This window comes from Lutra lutra, chromosome 12 (assembly GCF_902655055.1).
Source record: "Lutra lutra chromosome 12, mLutLut1.2, whole genome shotgun sequence".
Lineage (NCBI taxonomy): Eukaryota > Metazoa > Chordata > Mammalia > Carnivora > Mustelidae > Lutra > Lutra lutra.
Window position 1 is genome coordinate 84,582,935 of NC_062289.1, and position 14,116 is coordinate 84,597,050.

At 49.1% G+C, this 14,116-nt stretch overlaps 1 protein-coding gene across 1 annotated transcript; it reads left to right on the forward strand.

The window, feature by feature from the left end:
* Positions 1–2,409: 2,409 nt before the first annotated feature.
* On the forward strand, positions 2,410–4,687 carry IL31 (interleukin 31). The gene is made up of 3 exons (XM_047696514.1): positions 2,410–2,482; positions 2,635–2,783; positions 4,151–4,687. The coding sequence occupies exons 1-3, from the start codon at positions 2,410–2,412 to the stop codon at positions 4,463–4,465; spliced, it is 537 nt and encodes a 178-aa protein (XP_047552470.1). The 3' UTR covers positions 4,466–4,687.
* The last annotated feature ends 9,429 nt before the right edge of the window (positions 4,688–14,116 follow it).

Below are 14,116 nucleotides of genomic sequence, written 5' to 3' on the forward strand. Positions count from 1 at the left end.
GCTGGCAACACGGGGCCACTGGAGATTTTATCGTTTCTCAGTTGCTGCTGTAACAAATACCATAGACTCAGCAGTTTAAACCTACAAAGCTACCGTCCCACAGCTTCCGTGTGTTAGAAATTTTTTTTTCTAAAGATTTTATTTGACAGAGAGAGATCACAAGTAGGCAGAGAGGCAGGCAGAGAAAGAGGGGAGGAAGCAGGCTCCCTGCGGAGCAGAGAGCCTGAAGCGGGTCTCCATCCCAGGACCCTGGGATCATGACCTGAGCCGAAGGCAGAGGCTTTAACCCACTGAGCCACCCAGGCGCCCCCCCCGTGTGTTACAAGTCCAGTGTGGAGTAACCGGATTCTCCGCGCAGGGTGTTATCAGCCTAAAGTCAGAGCCGTAGTTGGGGCCCATTGTCTTCCTCCAACTCATGGTTCTTGACCAAATTCATCTTCTTCTCATGCTTTCCACCTGGTGCCTCCCTCTGTAGACCAGCAATGCCAACTGAGTCTTTCTCCTGCTTCCAGTCTCTCTGCTTTCCTTTTGTATCTAAGGGTTTGTGTAACTACACTGGATCCACCTGGCAAACAACCTATCTTCAGGTCAGCTGATTAATAACCTTAATTATATCTGCAAAGTCCCTATAATGTCACAAAATTAGGGGAGTTAACATCAGAGGGTGAAAGTCACGTGGGCAAAATTCTGCCTACGGTGGACTTGGCTAGAGGATTTTGAATAAGTTGTTAGGTTAGAACCATATTGTGGTGGTTTGGGAAGTGAAGTAAAGTGTGTGTAGACCCTTCTGTCAAGAAGCTTGGAGAAGAAGATGAAAGAGACAGCAGGGGCTAGAAGAGGGCCTGGGTTTAACGGTGGGAGGGGGGTTCCCAGCTCTCTCTTCCATTGTGAATCTTGAATTCTGTGGATGGTCCCGGCCTGACCTTGTCCCTGTGCTCTTGATTCCTAGTCAGCGGCTAACTTGACGTTGAGTAGATGCTCAGAGGGCATCCTGACCTTAACTCATTCCAGACAGGACTCTCAGCTTCCCTTCTCTAGACTTCTTTTTCCTCTCTGCGTATCAACCACCCAGTGGCTTCATCAAAACCCCAGGAGTCATCCCTGATTCCTCCCTTGGATTCACCTCCACGTAAGTCCATCAGCCAGTTCTGTGGACGCCACCCCCATCCACTCTACCCTGGTCTAAGCCACCATCATCTCTACTTGGACAGCCACATAGCCTCCCAATGGCTCCTCTGCTTCCATCCTGGGTTCACACAATCCATTCTCCACTTAGCAGCCGCTCTAATTCTCACTTCTGAAAGCACACCAGATTCTACATTCCCCTCCCTAGAGCCATTCGGCGGTGCCTTGTCACACTTGGGGTAAAACCCAAGTTCTTTAACACAGCCTCAGAAGGTCCTCTGTGACCTGGCCTCTGCCCACCTCCCTACCGCCCTCCCCAGCCCTCACTTTGCCCCAGTGGCCTTCTTGGCCACACCAAGCTCACTTTTGCACTAGAATCCTCCATTCTAGGAGCACGCTTTCCCCAGAGATTCCCACAGCACACACCTCCCCAGAGACACTATTCCTTATCACCTGACTTAAAGTATCTCACCCACCGGTCTCGATCCCATCACCTTGCTTTATTTTCATAATTCTTATCACTACCTTACACCTTCTTGTTATTCCTATAGCTTACTGTCTGCCCGCTGTCTGCTGGAACGCCAGCTTTACCAGGGCACGGACCTTGTCTAACTTCTTGGCCACCTTCCCCAAGACCCTAGAGGAGTTCCTGGTCAACGTTGGCATTCAAAATAGGAATAAGTGCCTTCAGCAAATCACCCAGGAGCACGGATTCTGGTTCTAGACCTTGCTGCTTCCAAGGCACAGCTGAGAATCCAACCATGTTCAAGGCCGAAACAGTGGAGGCAAGGCCTTGACTCACCTCATTCATAGTGGTCATGGGGCCATCCCCGCGCACTGGCAGGGGCATGCTTCAGACATTTACAAAGGTAATACATTTTTGAAAACCTCACGCCAGCCTGACACCTACACACCCTCACCGTGACCTCCCCAGAAATTCCCTATGGGGCACTCGCCCTCAACTCCTGTAAATCACCTGTTCCTGGGCAGTTACGTCTATCAAATCTGGGCTTCAGAATTTCTTCTAGTCAAATCAATAAGCTTTTTCCCAGAAGAAATGGCAAAGATGCGTGTGCCTTCCTGTGTGTGTGTGTACTGAGTCAGGCATCTGCCCACCTTGAGGGTAACCTCAGCGCTTCCTTCCAGCCCTGATTTCGCCCAACTTTGGGCCGCAGAATTTTGAGTGTTTTCTGGAGAAAAACTGAGCTATGATTTTGCCATGGGCGGGACGTTGATTGTGCTTTTCCCCGCTGCGAGCGGCCCTTTATATCTCTCCTGAGGACCATGGCGAGCACATCTGACCGGAGGCTGCTGCCGAGGCAGGCTGCGCGCTCTCTCGCCATGCTCTCCCACGCAGGTATTGCCGGGTCCTGCTGCCCCATCTGTGGGCACGGCTTTGTCTCCTCAGAAAGAGGGGAAGACTCTGGAGGGGCTCAGCCAGCGGTGGTGGCAGCTGGGGCGGGCAGGCGGTATCAGATCCTGCGTCTCACGGCGTCTCTCTTTCTCCAGCACCCGCCAGGTTCGCCCTGTTCCTGCTCTGCTGCATGGAAACTTCGATGACCTCCCATGCAGCGCCCGTCCAAGGGCTACAACCACGCGATGTTCGGAAAATCATCTTGGAATTACAGCACTTGTCGAAGGGACTTTTGGAAGACTACGTGAGTGTCCTACAGAATTCTTCTCTGGGCCATTTCTTTAAAATGCCTTCTGTTGCCCCCAGAAGAAGCCTCCTCTTTTCAGACCCGAAGCTAGGGCTGTGGATACACCAGAAAGGGACGGGAACAATGAGCCAGGCTATGATGGACTTTCTATGAGGGTCGGAGGCAGAGATTAGCCCAGACAGCCTGAAATTCAAACACTTCTCATCTACTGTAGGTTCTGTTCATCCCCAGCATGTTTGGTTCATGGCAGGATGACGTGGATTTTCCTGCCTGAAGCGTATCTTTAGAGATGGGCCATCTTGCTTGACCATTTAGGAACCCACTAGGGAGCCTCGAACATCAACGGAAGCTATAAATGTGAACTCAGTGAATTCAGGACGTTAAGCTCCTCATCTGGGTCTCAGAGAATCTCTCTTACTGCAGAGAAGAGCAGTTAACAAATTAGCATCTGCGTGTGTACTACTTTGTTGTTTAATTAAGACCCAGCCTGCTTTTGCTGAGGCTCTTCTGAGCCCAACCCCACTGGCGGGAAAGTCTGAGGCTGAATCAATGTGAAAGCTCTCGTTTTCTCAGAGCCGTGATCAAGATAGAACCTCGTGGGCAGCTTTGCTTAAACAAACAAATAAAAACCAAAACCTGGAAACGACTCATCAAATTGGCCTGGCTCTTCCCTTCCACCCTGACCTGTAAACCTTAGCCTTGGTTGTTAACAGACGCCTCGCTACCCGCCAAGGTGACTAGGCAGTTCAGGCTAGGGAGGTGTTCTCAGCATTTCAGGTGAATCCAAAAGCTCTTAGTCCTTAGGAAGAGAGACAGGAGAGAGCCTGGTCTGGAGTCCATGGTATGTTTGGAAAAACCCTCCCTGGCATCTTGGAGGCCTTTCCAGACATGCATATCCCCCCTCAGTGAGCTGGGGATACACGGGCTCTAACACAGAGTCACAAAGAGCAAGAAGCAAGAAGGAAACCCAGATGCTCTCCTCTTCCCCAGCTCTCTGAGCCCCTGGGCAGCTAAGAGAAGATTCTAGGGGTCTGTGAAGGCCTTGGGCGGAGGGGCAGGGGAGGCAGGATGGAGCGGCGGTTATGGGCATCGTCTTTGGGACTGCTGCTGGCATGGGTGAGAGTTCCAGGCCTGCCACTTGACAGGGCCAGCTCTGCTAATGAATGGAGCTTTCGTTTCTTCTGGGAAGGGAAATAGTGATGATCACAGCCTCACAGGTTCGTGGAACCTATTACGAGAGATGGCAGGGGGACGTACTCCCCCATCCCAGCCCATCGCAGAGGGAGCATTCAGACGTTAGCACTGGGGCTTCTAGCTATTACTGCAAACCTAATGCTCACCCAGTTCTCCGCCTCATTCCACAGCTGAAGAGAGAGACAGGGGTGCCGGAATCCAATCATTTCCTGCTGCCGTGTCTCACCTCTGATTCCCAGCCACTACGGATCAACAGCTCAGCCATCCTGCCTTATTTCAGGGCGATCAAACCATTATCAGACAAGAACATGATCGATAAAATCACAGAACAGCTCGACAAACTCAAATTTCAACACGAGCCAGAAACAGAAGTTCCTGTGCCTGCAGATACCTTTGAAAGTAAAAGCTTCATCTTGACGATTTTACAACAGTTCTCGGCGTGCCTGGAACGTGCGTTTAAATCACTGAACCCCGGACCCCAGTAGGTCATGCAAGGCCATTGGGTTGAACCTCTTCCTTTTGGAACAGTGGACATGTATGAAGCCTTGAGACAATACGACTGACAGCCAAGTGCGACAGCTCTGCTTTGAGTTGTCAAGTAAATTATTCTAATAAATAATCTCAGCGAATCCCCAGACGAGCTAGTCTTGGGAGGACTGAGGTATAAATGTGTGAATTAACTTGAAAAGACTTCAGGTTAGGTCACTGTTATCGCTCTTGTATTTACAGAATGCCTTTCTTCTGCAGACTTAAATCTTATCCTCATTATGCTTCTGTGAAGGCAGGAGGGGGCACCTATGTTAATTTATTGGTTTTATTGTATTCAGAGTTGTTAATGTTCCTTGAAGGAACCCTCGGGAATTATTTAATAAATTATATTGAATTTTTCTCATAACCTGTTTTGGATTTAGTAAGGGGGTTAACATGAGTGGCTGGGAATCCAAGCTGGGTGGTGTTAGGGCTGAGGGAGCATGGGACACGCTGTGGAAGTGGAGACCACTGTTCTCACTGGTACTTCTCCCCCACTGAAAAGGCTCAGTAGTAAAAAAATAGTAATTCCAGCAGCGACGACCATTTTCTTTATGCTAGGTCATGTAAGTACCATTACTGTCCTATTTTTATAGGTGAGGACAACTGAGGCAAGGAGTCCTTTAGCCACTTGCCCAAGGCCACACAGGTGTTCAGGGCTGGGACCCGGACTCAAGCTTGCCCTTCACCACTCTGCCCGACATTTGTCCCTCTCTAGACTGGGTCTTTGAAGCACGTCACGGCATGACTAGTACCCAACAATCCCTCAAGGGTCCTCTGCATGTTTCCATGCTGGATTTCCAGTGCCTCTACCCCTGCAAAGTGCTGTTCCACAATTGCATCCATAACTTTTTCAGAGCCAAGCCCAAAGATTTTACCAGTTGAATAAATGTTGAGTCCAAAGTTGTGAATGGGTCTTTGAGAGCCTCTGGATTAATGGTTCTCAAAGCGTGGTCTCCGGACCAGTGGCATCAGCATCATCTGGCAACGTGTTACAAGGGCACAGCCACGAGTCCCCCCCTCACACCTGCTGGATCAGACACTTTGGAGGTGCAGCCAGTGATCTGGGTTTTAACCAAACCTCCAGGTGATTGCTAAGCACGCTCAAGCCTGAGAAACCCTGATCCTGAGTTGACCAATACCTTCATCTTCATCTTATTTGGGGGGAGACTGAGGTCCAAAGAGACAGTATGATTTTCCCAAGTTCTTGTATCGGGGGGATGAGGTTAGGACTCTGAGACATGCCACTCAGCCCTGGAATTCTCATTCTCAGTCTTATGGGGTTTTCTCTCCTTCAGTCCTACACAGGGCTCCTAAGCGTCCATACATTATAGCCTTTGATAACAGTGTTTTGGTCAATCTTTCCAAAAACATCCACCGTGGTGGTCATTTATCATTCTTTTTTATTGTCCTATATCAGAACACATTTACTGTTATTAGAAAAATTATCCCCAAACTGGGAAACAAGGCAAAAAGATGACCATGTGTCCTTCTAAAGAGTAAAACTAATATCCACTATTCTGTAGTGATATAAATAAAGGGAGGAAAAAGGACAAATGTTCCTTACAGAATTCCAATTAATTAACATTGAAGGAATGAGGGAAAGAGAAAATCACCTTTAGAACATGTGAGCCCTGGGGCACCTGGCTGGCTCAGTCAGTAGAGCATGCAACCTGATGTTCGGGTTGTAAGTTTGAGCCCCATGCTGGGTGTAAAGATTACTTAAAAGTAAAATCTGGAAGGAAGGAAGGAAGGAAGGAAGGAAGAAAACAACACCTCAGTCCTAATTGCTGCAGGCAGTTTCCACAGATGAAGGCTAAATTTTTTTTCTAAGATTTTATTTATTTATTTGACAGACAGAGATCACAAGTAGGCAGAAGGCAGGCAGAGAGAGAGGGGGGAAAGTAGGCTCCCTGCCGAGCAGAGAGCCTGATGCGGGACTCAATCCCAGGACCCTGAGATCATGACCTGAGCCGAAGGCAGCGGCTTAATCCACTGAGCCACCCAGGAGCCCCATGAAGGCTAAATTTAATGAGTGAGGGATACCTGGGTGGCTCAGTCGGTTAAGCGGCTGTCTTTGACTCTCTTTGACTCCCAGTGTCTTGCGATCGAGCCTGGCGGCAGGCTCCCTGCTCAGCTGGGGGTTTGCTTCTCCCTCTCCCTCTGTAATTGTGCTCACTCTCTCTCTCTCTCTCACCCCCCTCCAATAAATAAATAAAATCTTTAAAAAATAAAATAAAATAAATGAGTGAACTGAAAAAAAAACAGGAAATTTGCATAACATCAAAGGATCTTCCCACAAATATTTACTAGTCACTTGGCAGTTTTTTTTTTAAAGATTTTATTTATTTATTTGACAGAGATCACAAGTAGGCAGAGAGAGAGAGGAGGAAGCAGGCTCCCTGCTAAGCAGAAAGCCCGATGCAGGGCTCGATCCCAGGACCCTGAGATCATGACCTAAGCTGAAGGCAGAGGCTTTAACCCACTGAGCCACCCAGGCGCCCTCATTTGGCAGTTTTAACTTGTGTCTACAAATTCCTTGATATTCCCTCTCCAAGAGGTGGAGGGGAACTCCCTTCTCCATGACAGCAGACTGGATCTGTGACTTGCTTCCAAAACACGGAGCACAGGAGAGCAGACAGTGGTGCATAGAGGTGACAGCAGCCCCGATGGGAAGGGCGGCTCCTCACCTCTGTGGGGCTCTTCCCCCAAATCCGTGACTGGCCCCTTTGTGAGAAAGCACCAGGCAAATCCGAATCAAAGGATATTCTACCAAATTCCTGACCACAACTCTTCAAAAGTGTCACAGTCAGGAAAACCAAGGGAGGACACAAGGGTCTCCACCTGGGGACCAGGGAGACACAGGGGTTGAGTGTAATCTTGGACGGGATCCTAATAAAGGACATTAGTGGAAAAAAATGGGTGAAAATCCAAATTAAGCCTGTACTTGTGTTAATTTCATAGTTTTGATAAATGTACCACGGTTGTGTAAGATATTCCCATTTAGGAGAAGCTGGGAGAAGGGTATATGAGAGCTCTGTATTATCTATAACTTTTCTGCATAACTAAATCTATTCTAAAATAAAAGATTTTTAAAAATCCAGGGGCGCCTGGGTGGCTCAGTGGGTTAAGCCTCTGCCTTTGGCTCGGCTCATGATCTCAGGGTCCTGGGATCAAGTCCCACATCACAGAAAGTTCTATTGGACAGCAGTGCTCTCAGGAGATGGGACTTTGGCATGATTTCTTTAGGAATGAGGTCCCAGAGCCTATGAGTTTGTAGGAATTGTAGAAATCTGTAGGATATATAGAAATCTGTAGAAAATTGGTAAGGTACAAATCATTCCTAGCTAGTAGAGAAGTAAGCCCAGGGGTGATGGTTTTACTGACCGTGAGGCCAGTTGAACATCTACCTTATCTTTTTGTTCCAGTGCTGATTTCCCTCACTGAGGATGGAGGGACAGATGAGAGAGAGATACGACCTTCTTGAATTGTCCTTTGAGCCAGTTGTGCTGGGCTGACTTATTCCTTCACTGATGAGGTAAATAAAGCTTTGGCACCTAAGTTACCTGGATTTCAGCTAACAAGAATTTCTTTCAGTGATAATCTGCCAAAACCTAGAAAGAGGCAAAAAGACAAGCAGATCTTGGCATTTTGTCACAAGTTTAATATCTCCTCCACCAAATCATTTCCTCAATATGTTTTATGATCAAAACACTCCAAAATAATGTCTTAAAAAATATCCCGGGGCACCTGGGTGGCTCAGTTGGTGAAAGTCTGCCTTTGGCTCAGGTCATGATCGCTGAGTCCTGGGATCCAGTCCGTCAGGCTCCCTGCTCAGCGGGGAGTCGGCTTCTCCCTCTGCCACTCCCCCCCACCCCGCTTGTGCTCGCTCTCTCTCTAATAAATAAAATCTTGAAAAAAAAAAAAAAATCCAGTGCCACTGACTCACAGAGGAAAGGAAAGCAAATGGTCAAGAGTCACAGAGAAACAATAACTAACATGATATGATTAACATGACTTCCTTGTTTCGGGGGAACTCTCTGAGGCTGAGCAAAGGCTTAAACGTGAGCAATTTATAAAGGAAGAACAGGCAATATAAAGCTCTAAGAAAAGCACTTTTACGCAATGTCATCTTCTTGTTCTGGAGAATTAAGAGGTGAGAGGAAAAATAAAAAGGAAATAGAAGGGGCGATCAGATAGCGAGCGAGAGGAGGAGGAGAGAGAAGACAGCGCAGTGGTTAAATGTACAATAGGAAATCAAGTCACTGCTAGATGTGAAACTAGACTGAACCTCACTAGTAACCAAGAAAGGCAAATAAACAGCAGGTCAAATCAGCAGAGGTTTTACACATGATAAGGCTTGCCTGCGAGGCGGCGAGGAGGAAGGCGTCCTCAGCCTTTCAGAAGTGGGTACCGCTCTCCTGAGAGGATTCCCTCCCTCACCGGGAAGCCTCTCCTGCTGTTCTATCCCGCGGTACTTCCCTAAGGAGCTGACCACAGACCGGGGTGGGACCAACACGCGTGCGCATGCGTGCACACGCGCGCGCGTGCGCACACACGCACATACACAGGTGCACACGCACGCGCCCGCACACACGCGCACACGCATACGCGCGGGGTCCAATAGCATCAGTGATGTCAGAAACGGGCCGGGAAATCTGGGTCAGTGCGGGTCCCCCCAGGAGCAGACGTGGTGCTGGGACTCCCCACACAAAGGCTCCACAGCAGCCAAGCCGGTGGGGGCCGGAGAGAGGGAAGAAGAGGGGCTGGCGGCAGCCTCTCAGAATCAAGTGCTTCTCTAAGAGACATGGGCGAGGCTGTCGGGAAATCTGCAGGGTCACTTGCCAGAGGAGCCTCGTGGCCCTCGGGAAGGAGCCCGCCTCAGCATCGCTGCCATGGTCACTGGCTGGGAGAGGCCGGTGGGAGGCAGGGCCCCTGCCTGATGGGTGGATGGATTTCGGGGTCTATTACTGGGCAAGTCTCGTAAATCGCCTATATGGACAGGGAGCAGGCCTGGGAAAAGGTATCCTTAGGGACCGGGGTCATTTTCTTTCTATTTTTATGTACTTTACCAACTATTCTGAAACCGGTATGTATTATTTTAGGAACCAGTAAGATAAACACAATTTCAAATGTTGAAATAGCAGTGTGAGAAAAACGGGATGAAAACGGAGCGTTTGAAGGCCACCCCAAGGCTGTTCACTGTGACAGTGGGTTGACTTCTGACCCCTGATCTCTGAAATTAGCCTAGCATCCACTGCTGACCGCTCTCCATCTGCTCTTCAGACTCCCAGCTGAAAGGCACGGCCAGAGCAGCCCAACCGGGCGCGGTTATTCCTTGTCCTGTACAACCGACTTCAGTGTAAACCCATGCGGTACTCCTACCTCCAGCCCTTCTGTGAACTATCCCAAACTACAGTACTTCGCAATGAGAAGGACTCTTAAGAATGACAATCCTGAGGCTCTTTCAGATCTCGGCTTTCTTAATTTGCTTACTCATGGACCCCAGAAACCTTCTGCCTCCAACAGCCACTGGTGCCATGAGCAGATGGTCTTGGGCTCCAGCTTCTGGTCCTCTACTTACTGTATGTGATGGGACCTTAGATGGATTATGTCATCTCTCTAAAGTATGCAGTTTGGTAGTGCGTGTGTATATACATCTTCACAGAGTTGTGCAACTATCCCTGTAACCTAATTCTAGAACATTCTCATCACCCCTAAAAGAAGCCCTGTTCCCATTAGCAGTCATTCCCCATTCTTCCAGCCCCTGGAAACCACTAAGCTACTTTTCTCTTTTACAGTTTATCTATTTATTATTTTTAGTAATATTCACACCCAGCGTGAGGCTCTAACTCACAACCCTGAGATCAAGAGTCACATGCTCCACCGACTGAGCCAGCCAGGGGCCCCTCTACTAACCTACTTTCGGTCTCTAAGGATTTGCCTATTCTGGGCACTTCATATAAACAGAACTGTATAATATGTGGCCTTTTTTATTTGGCTTCTTCTACTTAGCATAGCGTTTTCAATTCACCCATATAGCAGGTGAGAGTACTTCATTCCTCTTTATGATGGAGTAACATTCCATCGTACGGGTATGCCACATTTTTTTTTTTAAGATTTTATTTATTTGACAGAGAGAAATCACAAGCAGGCAGAGAGGCAGGCAGAGAGAGAGGAGGAAGCAGGCTCCCCGCTGAGCAGAAAGCCCGACGCGGGGCTCGAACCCAGGACCTGGGATCATGACCTGAGCTGAAGGCAGCGGCTTAACCCACTGAGCCACCCAGGCGCCCCGGTATGCCACATTTTATTTGTTCATCTGTTCAAGAACATTTGGATTGTTTCGATATTTGGCTATTACGAATAATGCTGCTCTGAATATTTAAATCAGCTTGTTCATTTCTGCAGAAGGGGTAATTATAATCTTGACCAGGATTGCCTTGAGTCTGTAGATCACTTTGGGGAGTGCTGCCATCTGACAATGTTGTCTTCCAGTCCGTGAACACAGAGTGACTTTCCATTTATTTAGGTTGTCTTTAATTTCCTTCAACATTTTTTTTTAAGATTTTATTTATTTATTTGACAGAGAGAGATCACAAGTAGGCAGAGGCAGGCAGAGAGAGAGGGGAAGCAGGCTCCCCGCTGAGCAGAGAGCCTGATGTGGGGCTCGATCCCAGGACTCTGGGATCATGACCTGAGCTGAAGGCAGCGGCTTAACCCACTGAGCCACCCAGGCGCCCCTCCTTCAACATTTTTAAATTGAGGTGAAAATCATGCAACATAAAATGAACCATCTTGAAGTGTATGATTTCACTGGCATTTAGTACGTTCAGTGTCATGTAACCACCACCCATATTAAGTTTCAAAACATCATCACCACCCCAAAAAGGAAGCGCCATACCGGTGAAGCCGTCACTGCTGCTCTCCTCCCCCCACCCTCACTGGCCCTGGCAACACCAGTCTGCTTTCTGTCCCCATGGATTTACGTATTCTGGGTATTCCATATACAGAATCATACACTGTGTAGCCTTTTTGTCTGTGGGCTCCTCCCACGTAGCATGGCATTTTTGAGGTCCGTCCACGTCGTAGCATGGGTCAGTGCCTCCCTCCTTTTTATGGCTAACACACCTCAACTCTGGCCTGTAGTTTTCAGTGTAACAGTCTTACACTTCCTTGGTTAAACTTATTCCTAAGTATTTTATTCTTTTTGATGCTACTGTACATGGAGTTGTTTTCTTAATTTCACTTTTGGGGTGTTTATTGCTCGTGTCCAGAAATGCAGCTCATTTTTGTGTACTGATCTTTCCTCCTGCCTGGGACCTTGCTGAACTCATTTACTGGCTCTCCCAAGGTTCCCGTGGGCCCGTGTGTCCTTCGGGGTGTTCTACATATAGGATGGCATCTGCACATGGAGATAGTTTTACTCCTTTTTTTTTTTTTTTTTCCAGTTGGAATGTGTTGTAGTTCTATGCATTGCCTAACTGCTGACAAGGCCCTCCAGGACCGTGTTGAGTCTTGTACCCGTCTCAGATGGAAAGCTTTCAGCCTTCCACCACTCAGTGTGTTAGCTGTGGGGTCTTCGCAGATGCCTTTATCAGGTTGAGGCTGTTCCCTTCTACTCCCGTTTGTTGAGTTCTTATCATGAAAGGGAAGCCTTGGTTTTCTCCTGTGGAAAAGGAGGAGAGCAGTCTAGGGACCACATAGGGCCTCTTGAGGATACAAATCGGGATAATGTGAAACTCTCTGGCTGGGGGTGGCGCCTGCTGCTGCTGTCAGACACACCCAGTCCTAGAGCACCAATCTGCACTTGGTGAGAAGCCGCTGGGCAAGTTGGTGGGCTTCTCTACACCGTCAACTTCCTTATCTCTAAAGTGGGATGATAACAGTACCCATTTCATACAGTGTTGCATCGCCCCGGCAGGGCAGTGGTAGATATGACTTAAACCATGAGCTGACTCGTGCCCAGGACACAGAAACTGCGTGTGATGGTAGATGGCTGATAAACTGAGATGTTGGTCCCTGTCCTTAGGCGGGTGTTGTGTGTGTGTGTGTGTGTAATTCTGACAGTTACATTACCAAGAGAAGGTGGCGTGTGGCAGAGGTGACACGTGGAACACTGGTGGTAAGTTCAAAGACCAAAGTGGGGTGGGCCAGGGCAGGCCACAGAGAGGGACAGAGCACAAGGGATTCCAGGGGCAGGGACTGTTGGCCAGGCACAGAGGGAGGGCGGCTCAGGGCATAGCTAAATAACCACAGGGCAGGCATCTAGCCTGGGACCTGGGCTATGAAAACGGACGGGGATGTGACATGGAGCGAGTCGGCCATTGAAGGCCACACTAAGGACTGGGGACTTGATTCTAGAACAGGAAGTTCTGAAGTGCTGGGAGGAGGGCAGGTTTTTGAAAAAGGGATGAATGGTTAGGAAGCTGAATGCTATTTCCTGACTGTAGACCGGAGTGAGCTAGGAAGGTTCTATTGGATATTTCTCAGCTCTGACCCATACCGCCTGTTTCCGCGGCAAGGAATGGACCCCAGTCGGTGACGTTTTGCAGAAAGAATTCACAACACTAGATTCAGTGAATGAAAGGGAGCAAGCAGGATGCGGTGCGGCAGGGAGAATCAGAATGACCCCAGAGTACTGAAAAGGAGGATGGGCTTCAAGGGTAGCACGTTAAAATCCAGGAGAGTTGGGAGAGGGTGCAGTGTTGGGAATGGGGGAAGAATGTGGGGAAGAGAGACGAAGATTAGCAAAAGTAGCTCGCGCTACAGGGGCTTACTGTACACCCGGCTCGCTTAATCCTCCAGCAACCCGGTTGGGTGGGTGTGATTTTTATCCACGTTCTCTAGATGAGGACTATTCAGGCCCAGAAAGGGCTGTCATTCGCCCAAGCAGTTAGGGGGCCAGATGGTGAGGAGTTCAGACTTTATTCGAAATGCAACAGGAAACCACTGGAAGTCTGAGCAGGGGGAAGGACACAGTGTGTCCTGAGTGTCTTAGTAAGGTCACTCTAAATCTATGAAGGATTGGCGATGAGCAGCAGGAAGTGGCACGTGCAGGAGGTTATGGTGTCCCTCCAGGTAGTGGCAGTGGCAGCGGGGAGAAGAGTGGACCTGTGATTATCCTGGAGGGCTCACTGACAGGATTCAGCCCAGATTAGAGGTGGGATGTGACTGGATGGGACGGAAGAACCTGGGCGGGGAAGAGAGATGAGGAGGGATATCAGAATCTCTCGGCTGGCCCCTGGGGCTGGCAACAGCACGTAGCCAGATGCAGAATATTGGGGGATGAACAGGCCCCAGCAGGGGAATTGAAAGTTAAAGAAAGGTGGTTAAAGCAGATGGACCTGAGGACAAGCAACCGGTGCCTAGAGAGTGAGTCAATTGGAAAAGGGAATCGGAGAGGCAGGAGAGATAAGGAGAAAAAGCCCCAGCCCCAGCGGGGAAGGTGGAGGGGGAGGCTCCCTCAATGGATGGTGTCCCCTGGGCGGAGCTTTGCCTCCAGTGGAGCCCATTCTTTTTCCCTGAGGGCTCTGCCCCTTTGCCCAGTGACCTCTGCTTGTCCCGCCGCCGGCTCCTGGCTCAGGCACCACCTACCTCGGGGACATTTT

What these genes read in the sequence shown, in the direction of transcription:
- IL31 (XM_047696514.1), top strand. Translation starts at nt 2,410, where the DNA reads ATGGCGAGCACATCTGACCGGAGGCTGCTGCCGAGGCAGGCTGCGCGC. An exon ending in CGCCATGCTCTCCCACGCAG is followed by an intron (nt 2,483 to 2,634) that starts GTATTGCCGGGT and finishes CTCTTTCTCCAG; the next exon opens with CACCCGCCAGGTTCGCCCTG. An exon ending in AGGGACTTTTGGAAGACTAC is followed by an intron (nt 2,784 to 4,150) that starts GTGAGTGTCCTA and finishes CTCATTCCACAG; the next exon opens with CTGAAGAGAGAGACAGGGGT.